This window comes from Ranitomeya variabilis, chromosome 7 (assembly GCF_051348905.1).
Source record: "Ranitomeya variabilis isolate aRanVar5 chromosome 7, aRanVar5.hap1, whole genome shotgun sequence".
NCBI lineage: Eukaryota > Metazoa > Chordata > Amphibia > Anura > Dendrobatidae > Ranitomeya > Ranitomeya variabilis.
The window spans coordinates 123921249-123936008 of record NC_135238.1 but is presented as its reverse complement, the minus strand read 5'-3'; the positions used below and the strand labels follow the sequence as shown (position 1 = coordinate 123936008).

The 14760-nt window shown below is 44.2% G+C and overlaps 1 protein-coding gene across 1 annotated transcript; it reads left to right on the top strand.

Annotated features, from left to right (window-relative positions):
* Positions 1-2519: 2519 nt before the first annotated feature.
* Positions 2520-14270, top strand: LOC143786253 (uncharacterized). The gene is made up of 6 exons (XM_077275530.1): positions 2520-2524; positions 2617-2770; positions 12235-12306; positions 12405-12618; positions 12712-12871; positions 12983-14270. The coding sequence occupies exons 1-6, from the start codon at positions 2520-2522 to the stop codon at positions 13998-14000; spliced, it is 1623 nt and encodes a 540-aa protein (XP_077131645.1). The 3' UTR covers positions 14001-14270.
* The last annotated feature ends 490 nt before the right edge of the window (positions 14271-14760 follow it).

The window sequence follows — 14760 nt, the reverse complement described above, 5'->3', positions numbered from 1 at the left end:
CTGGGGGCTAAAAAATCATTTTTGTGAAAAAAAAAGGAATTTTTATTTTCACGGCTCTGCGTTATAACCTGTAGTGAAACACTTGAGGGATCAAAGCTCTCAAAACACATCTAGATAAGTTCCTTACGGGGTCTACTTTCCAAAATGGTGTCACTTGTGGGGGGTTTAATGTTAAGGCACATCAGGGGCTCTCCAAACGCGACATGGCGTCCCATCTTAATTCCAGTCAATTTTGCATTGAAAAGTCAAATGGCGCTCCTTCCCTTCCGAGCTCTGCGGTGCGCCCAAACAGTGGTTTACCCCCACATATGGGGTATCGGCGTACTCAGGACAAATTGTACAACAACTTTTGGGGTCCATTTTCTCCTGTTACCCTTGGTAAAATAAAACAAATTGGAGCTGAAATAAATTTTGTGTAAAAAAAATTTAAATGTTAATTTTTATTTAAACACTCCAAAAATTCCTGTGAAACACCTGAAGGGTTAATACATTTCTTGAATGTGGTTTTGAGCACCTTGAGGGGTGCAGTTTTTAGAATGGTGTCACACTTGGGTATTTTCTATCATATAGACCCCTCATAATGACTTCAAATGAGATGTGGTCCCTAAAAAAAATGATGTTGTAAAAATGAGAAATTGCTGGTCAACTTTTAACCCTTATAACTCCCTAACAAAAAAAAAATTTGGTTCCTAAATTGTGCTGATGTAAAGTAGACATGTGGGAAATGTTAACTATTAAGTATTTTGTGTGACATATCTCTGTGATTTAAGGGCATAAAAATTCAAAGTTGGAAAATTGCGAAATTTTCAAAATTTTCGCCAAATTTCCGTTTTTTTCACAAATAAACGCAAGTTATATCAAATAAATTTTACCACTATCATGAAGTACAATATGTCACGAGAAAACAGTGTCAAATCGCCAAGTTCCGTTGAAGCGTTCCAGAGTTATAACCTCATAAAGGGACAGTGGTCAGAATTGTAAAAATTGGCCCGGTCATTAACGTGCAAACCACCCTTGGGGGTAAAGGGGTTAATGTAAAATCTGCACAATAATATGGCGCTTCTTCCATTTTTGAGCTTTGCACTGTGCCTCAAAAGGAGTTCAGATTACGTGCAGAGTTTTGGCTAACTCACGAGAAATTGCACAAAAAACTGAAAGGTCCATTTTTTCCTATTAGACTTTGGAAAAATTTAAAATTTGTGGCTAAAGCAACATTTTAGTGGAAGAAATGTAATTATTCTTTCTTCACCGCCCAATAGTATTAATTTATTTGACACAACTGTGGTGTCAAAATGATCACTACACCCTTAGATTAAATAATTGAGAGATGTAGTTTGCGAAATGACATCACTTATGGGGGGTTTCTGCTGTTATGGCACCTTATTAGCTCTGCCAATGTGACATGGCACCCTCAAACCATTCCAGCAAAAGCTGAACTCCAATGTGGCGTTTCTTCCTTTATGAGCTTTGCATTGTGCCTCAAAAGTAGTTTTCACCCACACATGCAGTATTGTCACACTCAGGAGAAATTGCACAACAACTTTTGGGGTCCATTTCTCCTGCTACCCTTGTTAAAATAAATAAAATTGGGGCTAAACGATGATTTTTGTGGATTTTTTATTTCCACGGCTCTAGGTTATAAACTTATGTGAAGCACCTGGGAAGTTCATGGTGCTCACCAAACATCTTCTGTAGATAAGTTCTTTGAGGAGTCTAGCTTCCAAAATGATATCACTTGTTTGGGGTTTCCACTGTTTAGGCACATCAGGGGCTTTCCAAACGAGACATGGCATCCACTCTTGATTCCAGCCAATTTTAAGTTCAAAACTTCAAACACTGCTCCTTCTCATCTGAGCCCTACCATGCGCCCAAACAGTGGTCTTCCTCCACACATGGGGTACTCAGGATAAATTGCACAACATATATTGGGGTTCATTTTCTCTTGATACCCTTGTGAAAATAAAAAATGGGTCCTAAGTAAAATTTTTGTGAAAAAAAGTTAAATGTTCATTTTTACCTTCCACATTGCTTCAGTTCCTGTAAAGCACCTCAAGGGTTAATAAACTTCTTAAATGTGGTGTTGAATACCTTGAGGGGTGCAATTTTTAGAATGGTGCCACTTCGGGTATTTTAATATAGACCCATGAAAGTCATTTCAAATGTGAGGTGGTCCATAAAAATTTTAAATTTTGTTGGGAAAATGAGAAATCGCTGGTCAACTTTTAACTCTTTTAATGTCCTAACAAAAAAAATGTTTCAAATATTGTGGTGATGTAAAGTAGACATGTGGAAAATGTTATTGTCTGATTTAAGGGCATAAAAAATAAAAGTTTGAAAATTGTGAATTTTTCAAAATTTTTGCCAAATTTAATTTTTTTTTTTTTATAAATAAACATATTGAATACATTTTACCAGTATTGAAAGCAGGTTGCAGGATGCAGTAACCGACAGGAGGCAGATCAAGGGTTAACAGATCTTAATAAACAGGGTCTTATTGCAAGCAGGGAGATAGGGAAAACATGAGGTAAAATGTAGGCAGAATAGGGAAAACGTGAGGTAAAATGCAGGTGAAACAAAGAAAGTCGTTCTCAATAAAGTCACTTATCCATCCATCAGGCGTCTTCCTGACAGGAATGGTTCCGGAGTAGATAATGGCGCCAACAGCCATCTACATAACGTGGATACGGTGTGGTCCTGGGAAGATGGCGTCCTGGATCCTGGCGGCAAACTCAATAGCACGGCAACGGCTGGCGTGGTGTCTTTACTAATGGTCGGTGTCCGGTACCTTCCACTGCCTCTAGTCTATATACTGTAGTGGCTATATAACGGTGAGGGCCACAGTCCAGTACAAGCCCAGGGCAGCTCTGCTAACATACATTGGCGAAGTCAGGTCACAAGTCTCTGGGCCGACTTTCACTAGTACAGTCGCGATGCAAATAACAGTCACGCTCCCAGTCTCTTTCAGGCGGCACGCGCACGGTACTCACTATCCTGTAACGTCTGGCACCCGGCTTTGTAACGGTCACCGTGCACACACTGCCTGTCTCTCTCTCATTGGTCCCCGCTGTTGACGGGGGGTGACAGCGGTCGCTGGTCTGTGTGGCTCTGATGCTCCCCGGACAGAGAACTCCTCTCCCTGGCTGCTGCAGCACCCGGCTTGGCTATGCTTTGTGGGCATGGCTTTGCTCCACACAGCTCTGCTCAGCAGGCAACAGGGGCTCCTTCTATGCGGGCCGTTGCCACGCCGATACTCTCTGATGAGGGAAGCAGAGCACGCCGCTCACCGCTCTGCTCGCTGCTCCCTATGCTGCCCTCCTCACTGCTCTGAGCTGGCGCCTGACTGACTTGCTTTGCGTGCTTTTTTTTATGTCTCCGTCACTGCGTGCCCTTTTTTTGGCTCTGCCCACCCTCCTGGGTTCACGGGTTGGTCCGGCTCCCTCAGGCTTCCCCCTGGCAAATGGGGGAAGGTCTGGCTCTTTTAAGCCTTCCACCGTAAACAGAGGATGCAGCCCCTTCAGTTCCGGATCCGGCGTGCAGGTACCCACTTCTTCGTCGACACCTTTACACTATCATGAAGTACAATATGTCATGAAAAAACAATCTCAGAATCAGTGGGATACGTTGAAGCATTCCAGAGTTATTACCAGCGTTTTACAGTGCCAGCAAAGTCTATGTGATTTCAGAAATGTCACTTCTTTCAGCATTTTTCACACATAGAAAGCAATGACTAAGTGTAAAAATGCAGGTATTAAGTTTTGTTGCATTTTTATTGAAAAAAAGCAAGTACAGCAGTATGTAAAAACCATTTATTTTTGCTATTTTTCCCAAGTTTAAACCATAATGTCTTGATGTTCATGGCAGTCTAGGATTAGCACAATATAATAGGATTAGTACAATGTAATTAAATTACTGTTGTGTGCAAAGTAAACTTTGGCCGACCAAGGTGTGAAATAGAATGCTGCCTGGGGCCGACCAAAGTGTGAAAGTAAACAGTGTCCTGCAAACTCAATTCTTTGTGTATATCTTAGGTAAACTATTGCCCACAAATTCACCTCCCCCCACTGTTACATTTTCCAAAAATAGTTTTCTGGTTTCACATATGCCTTGCATTGGTGACCTGTATTCATGCTTCTGTGGTGGAAGCAAAGCTGAATATTGGGATCCTGAAAAATGCAGCTGAACTTGTGCAGCGCCCCAGAGTCCTGGTCGTTGCAGTACTGTGGCTCCGCCACTAAGGGGAGCTATGGTACGTCTGATGGCACTGAAGGAGTTCATCTGACCAGGTATCACAGACACCAATACATTTCACAGTCGGGCCTCCAGGGGGAGCTAAGGGTTCTATTCACTAGGCCACTCCCCACCATTGTGGGTAAACTGGGGGTCAGGCAGGAAGTTAGATGAAAAAGCTGACTGGGTTGGAACCAGGCAACACCTTGTGGCAGAGGGTGTTGTGGGAGAAGATTCGGTAGGGTCTCTGTCAGGGGTGGGATCCTGACAGAGGCTTGGCAACTTGAGCGAACGTAACGGGACCGTGCCTGCTCAGGATAGCGGCGGTGCCCAAGGAAGGATGAGAAGCGAGATAGATTGTGCTGAGTGAGAAACGAGATCAAAGCAATAAGGAGAATACCAGTAGGGGTCGTGCTGTAAGACCGAGGCAACACCCTACTGAGGCGCACAACCGGCGGCCGGAACGCCGAGGGAGTATTACAATATTCAGCTTCAAGCAATACTCTAAACAGCGGCAGGGCAGTCAGTCTAAGGCAGGCTGTCTCACCTAAATCACCTATGCAGTCTTGGGGGGCAACTTGTGGAGAGGGGCGACTCTAGGGTCCCGGAAGAGCTCCGAGCCTACCCGTCAAACGGGTGCCGTCCCAACCGTAACATCAGGGAAGGACGGAGGATTAGCAGAACATCATCTAATCGAGTTGTGAGGGAACTTAAGAAACGGACACAACAGTTGTGGGGACTTTCCGTAAGCACAGCAGGGAAGGACCGCAACACATAGCGCTAGAAGGAAGGCACAGATTTCCACCTGTTAAGAGAACTCTGGAGGTGCCATTGGACCGGCCGGACTTGCGCAGCCTGGTGGACCGTATTCCGGACTGAGGACTCAGAGATCTTCAGTAAAGAGGTAAAGAGACTGCAACCTGGTGTCCTCATTATTTACTGCAACCTACACTGCACCGCAACACCACCATCATCATTATTTATCCACATCATTACTATCCATTTCACTGTGCGCCCCACGGCAGGGTCACGGATCGGGCCTAGCCACTGTGACAACCCCAGAGCAGAGACTCAGAGGCCCGGCACCGGGTACCCCTCGGCCCTGCGGCAGTGGGGGGGCGCTACACTTGCTTTCTGGAAGCAGCGTCTTTACTGCCAAGAGAACAGGTTTTCCTGCTGAAAAAAAAAACGGAAAAAACACGTATTAACATAGCCTTAGGCTTCTAAATCACTGATTGTTCCATTTGCATCCTGATGAACTCTCATCATGGGATGGAAACGCGTCGAGGCTGCTGCAGCATCTTTAATAAATAACAGATAAGCTTTTTGATTCAATCACTTTGTTTACATGGTATATCTTCTGGGCACAGTGCAATAACTTGTTTATGTTGGCCTAACTTTGAAAATCCTTCCTACAGGATATATAACTATAGGTTGATAAGTTGGCATTTGCCCTGTGGTAATAAAGTTGTATATAACATTTATGATAATTACCAGTTTCAGGCTTTTTTCACTTTAGGGCATAGTGCAATTAATTATCAAAGCCAAGTAAAAAGGCCATGAGGTCTCCTTATTGGATTATATATGCACTTTAGCACTTTCTACCAGAATTTATTTCCCAGACACATTGTCCTCTATGTTTCTTTATTTGGGGTTTATAATCCTTTATAATAATTTTTTATTTTTATATAGCACTAACATATTCCGCAGCGCTTTACAGTTTGCACACATTATCATCACTGTCCCCGATTTGGCTCACAATCTAAATTCTCTATCAGTATGTCTCTGGAATGTGGGAGGAAACCGGAGAACCCGGAGGAAACCCACGCAAACACGGGGAGAACATAGAAACTCCTTGCAGATGTTGTTCAAGGTGGGATTAGAACCCAGGACTCCAGCGATACAAGGCTGCTGTGCTATCCACTGAGCCACCGTGAAGCAATTTATATCATTGCTTCATTCTATCAAAAAATTGAACTTATCCTCCCATAACTCACTTCTCTCTTCCACTCACTGTTTCCTTGATCAGACAGATAGTTGGAAGGGAGAATTTATAGGGGGAGTGAGGGTGAGCCATTGTAGAGCAGGGGTGCCACATTGCGTACAAGTTAGGGTGCCAACCTCCGCGACAAGGTAGGGACAATTGATTAGGGATGCCGGAGGGTGAGTCATGATAGTTCAAACCCCATAGGTAGTCCCAGAAGTGAATTGATCTGCTTTTTGTTTGATAACACAGGTCTGCACAAAAAATTGTTTCAAGAGCTGTTTTGGTTATTCCACGTAATCTTTATGTTTTTAAGTGCGCTGAATCCGAAAATGACCTCCGTTTTGTCATAGGACATCATGTTTTCTGACAATTTAAGTAACTATGTTAAATAAGACAATACCTCAAAATAAATGAAAATAGACTCATAAAATTAATTTTTTATTACAAATGTTTCATGAAAATAATTTTTTAACTGCAATGTTAAACACACACTAAAATCGATTCTTCTTCCCTGTCAGGCTTCTCTTGGTACATTTATGCTTGTGAGTAGCATCTGGAATGTCTCTCTGAAGCGTCCAACATTAGTCTGCCATCATTGTAATGCTCCATCTTCCCTGGTATCTTCTTTCCATCTCTTTAATGTCCTGGTGGAATCGTTCACCTTGCTCTTCCCTCACATCTCCCAAATTTTCAGGAAAGTTGTCAAGGTGGGAATGGAGGAAATGCACTTTCAAACTCATCAGGCAACCTAAAGCTTGAAATGCTTTCAGCATTCGTCCGACAATTTTTTTGTAGTCAGGGTCTTTGTTATTGCCTAAAAATTTCTCTATGACCTCTTTAAATGCAAACCACCCTTCTTTTTGAGGATGCGTCATGGTATTGATAAACTCTTGATCAGCTATAAGCCTTCTAATGTCTGGTCCGACGAACACACCTTCCTTCAATTATGCCTCCGAAAAGCCTGGAAACTTGGTGACCAAGTATTTGAATCATTCCCCATCTTTTGGAAGTGATTTTACGAATTGCTTCATCAATCAAAAATTTAGAAAAATATACTAAATTTGAAGATAATTTTGCTTTTTGTCTCATGTCCTGATGCCCAGGATTTTTTTTCAATATTTTTTTCGTTTTCAGCACACCAAAATACATGGAAATTAGATGAAAATAATCAAGCAGCTTTTTAGTCGCAGACCTGTGTAATCATACTTTTTTGGCAGGGTACCTGCTTTTTGGTCATTCAAATGGTATTAAGGTGATAGGCCTCATAGCATTGTAATTATCTTGGAAATTGGTCCTACTCTGGAAGTTTGGTACTATCACCTACTGTATAGCGCCTATATAAATCAAATCCCCCACTCCTTGCCATCCCCAGATTATCTACCCCTATCATCCTGTTTCTGTTTATGTACTGGTATTTATTGTCAGATTAATACTGCTGAAAGGGCCAGGCGTGGTTTCTGGCTGTCTTGGATGTGTTTTTTTTTTTACACATCTTTAAACGTCCAGGGAATTACCAGGTGAACCTAGGGGTAGCCATCGTTGAGTGGGGGTGCCAATTTGCGTTCAAAGGTAGGGTGCCAACCTCTGTGGTAAGGTAAGGGTGTACTTGGGATTAAACACAAGATAAAAAAAACAGCTAAAAAAGCCGTAGCCAGCTCACCAACCAGACCGACAGGCACGGAGCACGAGAGTTCGTCCTGACCTGGACGTCGGGCAGCAGCAAATCCAAACAAACGTAGATACTCCAGCTCCAGTAAAACAGGTAATGTCTTTATTAATCCAACGTGGTTAAAAAATTATTCTTACAGATGGTGGACCAAACAGGTGATTGTAAAGGTTATGGCAACGCGTTTCGACCGATATAGGTCTTACTCATGCCCATGTTGTTTCAGAAATGAAAACTACACATATAGCATTCATAGACCCATGACACACCCCTCATTAGTCACATGATTTAACGGGAAGGTCCTGAAATCACATATAACAAATATCTTAAAATACTAAAAACAATAACAAAAATTAGCAATAATGATACAATATTTCGTTTCTCTAGTGAGTAAGCGTCTCTTCGGCTACTTTCACACTAGCGTTAACTGCATTACGTTTCAAAACGTCTTTTTTCAGAAAAAACGCATCCAGCAAAACTTTTTGCTGGATGCGTTTTTTTCCCATAGACTTGTATTGGCGACGTATGGCGACGGATTGGCATACGTCGTGTACGTTTTACGACGGATGCGTCGAAATTTGGCGACACGTCGTCTCAAAAAAACGTAGATTGTAACGTTTTTTGTCTCCGCCTAAAAAACGTGTCGCGACGCATCCTGCGGCATACGTCGTTGGCTGCAATGGAAGCCTATGAGCGACGGATGCGTCGGGACACGTCGTACGACGCAATGCAGCGCTGCAATACGTTTTTTTTACACTGAGCATGCTCAGAAGCTGGATTTTGTTGCCAATTGGCCAGACACCCCCAAATCTATATAAACCTGGCCTGGGCCTTCAACCCCACATATGCCTGCAAGACCCATGAGAAGACTTCCAGCAAGAGCTAGCCAGCCACAAGACCCCAGCGTGACACAGGAGCCAGCCACAGGAAGAAGCCAGCCACAGGAAGAAGCCAGCCACAGGAAGGAGCCAGCCACAGGACTCCAGCCATAACCTCAGCCACAAGACCACAGCCTGACACAGGAGCCAGCCACAGGAAGGAGCCAGCCACGGGACTCCAGCCACAAGACTCCAGCCACCATAGAGCCAGTGTGAGTATTGCAATTTTTGTGTGCATCTGTGTGCCTGTGCATTTGTGTGTGTATATGAGGTACTGACTACAGAAAGAGCTTAAAACCTGAAGAGAACCTGAGGCCTGCCATCGTCCTGCACCAGCCAGTGCCATGCTAGAGTCCAGATGCAGCCTGATTCCAGCCACTGTGAAGACCTGCTGCTTCAGCCAAAGGATTGTCAGCCTTTTGTATGTGTGTGTGTGTGTGTGTGTGTATGCGTCTTCTGATTGGGTTAACCTTTCTGCCTTTGTTGTACATATGTGTATTTGCCTAAAGCTATGTGCGTGCATGTGTGTATTTTTGTACGGCTGTGTGCTTTTGTATCATGTGCCTGCACCATATTATGCCTTTGCCAATTTTATGCCTGTTCATGTGGGAGGGTATGTGTCCATGTGCAGGATTGCATCAGGATGTGGTCAGGATTTTCCATCAGTATTTGTACGCCAAAACTAGGAGTGGATGATCAAAGCAAAAGTATGCCTTTTTTCGTATTATACTTTACCTAATTTTTACACTCCTGGTTTTGGCTTTACAAATACTGATGGAAAATCCTGACCAAATTCTGAGGCGATCCTGAATGTGGACACATACCATGCATGTTTTTTGTGTGCGTCTTGTTGATTGCATGTGCATTTGTCCATGCTGTAATAGGTTATTTGCCTTTTTCTGATGTATTGACTGTATAGTGGTCTGTGCAGCATGTGGTTTTATTTTTTTTTTTTTTTTTAAAATCTGATGTGTTTTTTAAAAAAGTCTAGCGGTCTGCAGCTTTTGGTTTGAATGTGTGAGTGTGGGTTTTTTCTATTTAATAAGTGTTGATTTTTTTTAAATTACAGTTATAACCTTTTGCAGTTGAAGTACTTGTATTTAAAATAAAGAGCATGTCAGCTCCTAATTGTGATTTAAAAAAAAAAAGAGTGAAAAAAAAAATTATAATAAAATGTTTATAAAAAAAATGTCCGTAGTATTATTTCATAAAGGTAAATTTAAAACTGGTGTATGTACCAATGGTTACACATGCAATACAGGGTTGGTTGAGGGCTAATTTTTTTAATAAAGGTTAACCTGTATTTTTTTATTTTTTTTTTTGGTGGGGGGGGGGGGGGGGGGGAGGTTATTTATTTTACATAAAATGTGTCAAATATATTTTTTCTTGGTGTTAACATTAAAAAATTTTATTTTATGGGACATGGAAATTAATGGTATATCGTGCCACTTTTTTGGGGGGGGTTTTGGTGTTCACCTGTATGAACATTTCTGACATCATTTTAGTAGGGTGTTTATCATTGAGCATTACCTAGTTCAGGGGGTGGTCTAACTATAGATCCATTATACATATTAACAGATAAACCAGGACCGCTGCCCACCAGGACACAGCCGCTGCCCACCAGGACACAGCTAAAGTGCTAGAAGTAAGTTTTGAAGACCCCAAATCTGCTACTGCAATGTGTAGAGCAGATTGCAAGTGTCTTTTTAACTTACAGAGCCACCAGGACCACAGCCACCGGCTATCCCACCAGGACCACAGCCACCGGCTATCCCACCAGGACCACAGCCACCGGCTATCCACCAGGACCACATTTTCTATTCTTTAAAAGTAAGTTTTGAAGACCCCAAATCTGCTACTGCAATGTGTAGAGCAGATTGCAAGTGTCTTTTTAACTTACAGAGCCACCAGGACCACAGCCACCGGCTATCCCACCAGGACCACAGCCACCGGCTATCCCACCAGGACCACAGCCACCGGCTATCCACCAGGACCACATTTTCTATTCTTTAAAAGTAAGTTTTGAAGACCCCAAATCTGCTACTGCAATGTGTAGAGCAGATTGCAAGTGTCTTTTTAACTTACAGAGCCACCAGGACCACAGCCACCGGCTATCCCACCAGGACCACAGCCACCGGCTATCCCACCAGGACCACAGCCACCGGCTATCCCACCAGGACCACAGCCACCGGCTATCCACCAGGACCACATTTTCTATTCTTTAAAAGTAAGTTTTGAAGACCCCAAATCTGCTACTGCAATGTGTAGAGCAGATTGCAAGTGTCTTTTTAACTTACAGAGCCACCAGGACCACAGCCACCGGCTATCCCACCAGGACCACAGCCACCGGCTATCCCACCAGGACCACAGCCACCGGCTATCCACCAGGACCACATTTTCTATTCTTTAAAAGTAAGTTTTGAAGACCCCAAATCTGCTACTGCAATGTGTAGAGCAGATTGCAAGTGTCTTTTTAACTTACAGAGCCACCAGGACCACAGCCACCGGCTATCCCACCAGGACCACAGCCACCGGCTATCCCACCAGGACCACAGCCACCGGCTATCCCACCAGGACCACAGCCACCGGCTATCCACCAGGACCACATTTTCTATTCTTTAAAAGTAAGTTTTGAAGACCCCAAATCTGCTACTGCAATGTGTAGAGCAGATTGCAAGTGTCTTTTTAACTTACAGAGCCACCAGGACCACAGCCACCGGCTATCCCACCAGGACCACAGCCACCGGCTATCCCACCAGGACCACAGCCACCGGCTATCCACCAGGACCACATTTTCTATTCTTTAAAAGTAAGTTTTGAAGACCCCAAATCTGCTACTGCAATGTGTAGAGCAGATTGCAAGTGTCTTTTTAACTTACAGAGCCACCAGGACCACAGCCACCGGCTATCCCACCAGGACCACAGCCACCGGCTATCCCACCAGGACCACAGCCACCGGCTATCCCACCAGGACCACAGCCACCGGCTATCCACCAGGACCACATTTTCTATTCTTTAAAAGTAAGTTTTGAAGACCCCAAATCTGCTACTGCAATGTGTAGAGCAGATTGCAAGTGTCTTTTTAACTTACAGAGCCACCAGGACCACAGCCACCGGCTATCCCACCAGGACCACAGCCACCGGCCTTTGTACATCAACAATGTCCTCTTCTGACAGCCCTCCTCCACAGCAACAGCGTTTATCGGTAAATTAACACAAAACATTTTTTTTTTTTTAAATTTCTTTAAATTACATTTTTATGGATAACTACATGCATAAATTATGTTTCAACAGGAAGCTGAATCAGATGAGGAGCTGTCAGAAGGGGGCGAGACGGGTGGAGAGATGCAAGTGGAGGAGGAACCAAGTGTAAGTATTGGTGAAACAGTTGCTTTGCACATCACACTGCACCATACACAAAACAGATTACTAAACACCTGCCTACCTTAACTGAGAATTTGTTTCCTTTATTTCAGGCTGCTGCTGCCGCTGAAGGCTCTCCCAGACAGTCCCAGAGTCGGCGGACTCGTCGCCGCGGTCGGCCATCAGTGAGTTTTTTTTTTTTTGGGGGAGGGGGATTCTATTGGTACTTTAGTATTTCAGTGTACTAATTTGTTTGTTTTCCTTTTTTTTTTTTTTGACACAGGCTTCACAGCGTGCTCCCGCAGAAGAGGAGGATGATGATGATGACATTGATGTAGACTGTCTCATCGAGGAGGTTCGTGAGCGGGAGCCGCTGTGGAACATGGCTGACCGCAGGCATGCAGATACCGGTGTCACCCGTCGGCTCTGGGACGAAGTGTGTCGCACCCTGTTTCCAAGGCGGGAGAGCCTTCATCCTCAGCAGCAGAGCAAACTAGGTAAGTATTCACTTTCCAGTGATGTTTTGAGCTGACTGTAATGTATTGCATTTACCAATTTTTTGTTTTTTCTTTTGATTCTTGTCTTCACAGTTGGAAAGGTTAGGAAGCGGTGGCGGTCACTGAGGGATCGCTTTAAGAGGGAATTCAATGATGAGATGAAGGCCCCGAGTGGCTCTGCAGGAAGGAAGAGGAGCAGATATAAATATGGCCAGGCCCTCTCCTTCCTGAGGCGAACCATGCTAAGCAGAGTGTAAGTATTCTACAGCCCAATTATAACCATGTTAACCTGTCTACTTAGTTTGCTTTCAGTCAGGGCTTTTTCATTCCAATGTATTAATTTCTTTTGTTTTTTCTTTCACAGCACCTTCTCCAGCCACCGGGCGCCTGCATCTTCCTCTGCGCCCTCTGGAGCGATCCCTCCTGAGTCCGCCACTGAGGGCCACGTCGGTAGGCCCCACACCTCTGTCCCCTCCTCTGACCCCTCTGTCCTCTCCTCTGACCCCTCTGTCCCCTCCACTTCATCCGCCCCAAGCAGTGGAGCATTATTGCAGGCTTCATTGCTCGCATCTGATGCTGAACAGTTAGCGTTCCCTTTACCCCACCCCTCTGATCCTGCCACCTCGACACCACCATTAGGTTCGTGGCGGCAGCGCCAGAGGGGTCAGGAAAGGAGCTATGCTCCTGAGTTCTTACACCTGAATGCATCCTTCCAAGGCTCTTTCAAAATTTTGGGAGAGCAAGTGACTGCTGGTTTCAACATGGTGCAATCACGCATCAGTGAAACAAGCCAGGAAACCAGCAGTCGCTTGGATAGGCTGCATTCAGCTGTAAGTCCCGATCCGGCCAATCTTTTTTTCCAATCCATGCTCATGAGCATGGAGAAGCTTTCTTTTGAGCAACAGATGCGGGTAATGAATACCTGCCATAATGCTGCACTGCAGGCCATTAATGAATCGACCCACACACCTCGCCACACCTCCACTCCAATTCCACACCAGGCCCCATTTCCACACCATACCCCCCATTACCAAACCCAGCCCCAATACCCACACCAGCAGCATTACCAAACCCAGCTCCAATCCCCACACCAGCACCATTACCAAACCCCACGCCAGTCCCACTACCCTACCCAGTCACAATACCCGACCCAGTCCCCACAACAATCCCGGCCCCCAGACCAAATTACTTCCCCAATGTTTTCCTTACTGAACTTTTCTCTTCCACCTACCCCAACACCACCCCCCTCTGGTCAGCCTCTTGGTTTAACCCCCCCTTCCACTGCACCACAAACAAGTAGGGTTTCCCCACCTATCGACGTGGTCCAACCTTCCGGCCCATCCTCCTCTCATATCTCCACCCAACAATTTGAAAATTTGTAAATTGTTATTATTTATATTAATATTACAAAAAATGTTCACATTTTTCAAAAAAAAAGTTGGAAAATAAAAATATATTTTTTTTGCAAAACAAAAAAAAAAAAAAAAAATAGTTAAAATAAAATTCGGATTACAATTCTACTCTTTGTGTGTGTGTGGATTTATTAAGGTTATATAATAAAAAAAGGTTTAATAAAAACAAACACCAGACATGTAAGAGGTATAACATAATGGTTTTACTAGCAAGAAAACCACGCTTTTGGGCCTTTTTTTTTGGGGGGGGGGGGCAGAAACACTTTTTTTACATAACCAAAACACATGGGAAACAGGTTACACATGGGAAACAGGTTACACAATCATGTCTTGCCACGGGATCCGCCCGACAGGTGAGACAAAATAATCGGCAAACTGGTCCCTCATCCTTGTAACTGAACTTGTAGAGCGAAACGAGCTGCTGCGGTAGTCCCACAAGGTGGTCTCCAACTCTTCATCATCCAAAGAAACGGGCTCCTTTGACAGGACAAAGTTGTGGAGCACCACACAGGCTTTAACTACCTCGTCTATAGTTGTTGTTTTCAGCTTGATAGCCGTCAGCAGAACTCGCCACTTCGCCGTCAATATGCCAAAGGAACACTCCACTACTCTTCGTGCTCTAGTAAGCCGGTAATTAAAGACCCGCTTGGTATGGTTTAAGTTCCGGCTACTGTACGGTTTCAGTAGGTGCAGCGACAGTTGAAAGGCTTCATCACCTACAAAGACATAT

Bases quoted from the DNA above. Each gene is read 5' to 3' on its own strand.
- LOC143786253 (XM_077275530.1), top strand. The intron at 2,771-12,234 runs GTCGGTGTCCGG...CCTTTATTTCAG, and splicing joins GCGTGGTGTCTTTACTAATG to GCTGCTGCTGCCGCTGAAGG. The intron at 12,619-12,711 runs GTAAGTATTCAC...TTGTCTTCACAG, and splicing joins TCAGCAGCAGAGCAAACTAG to TTGGAAAGGTTAGGAAGCGG.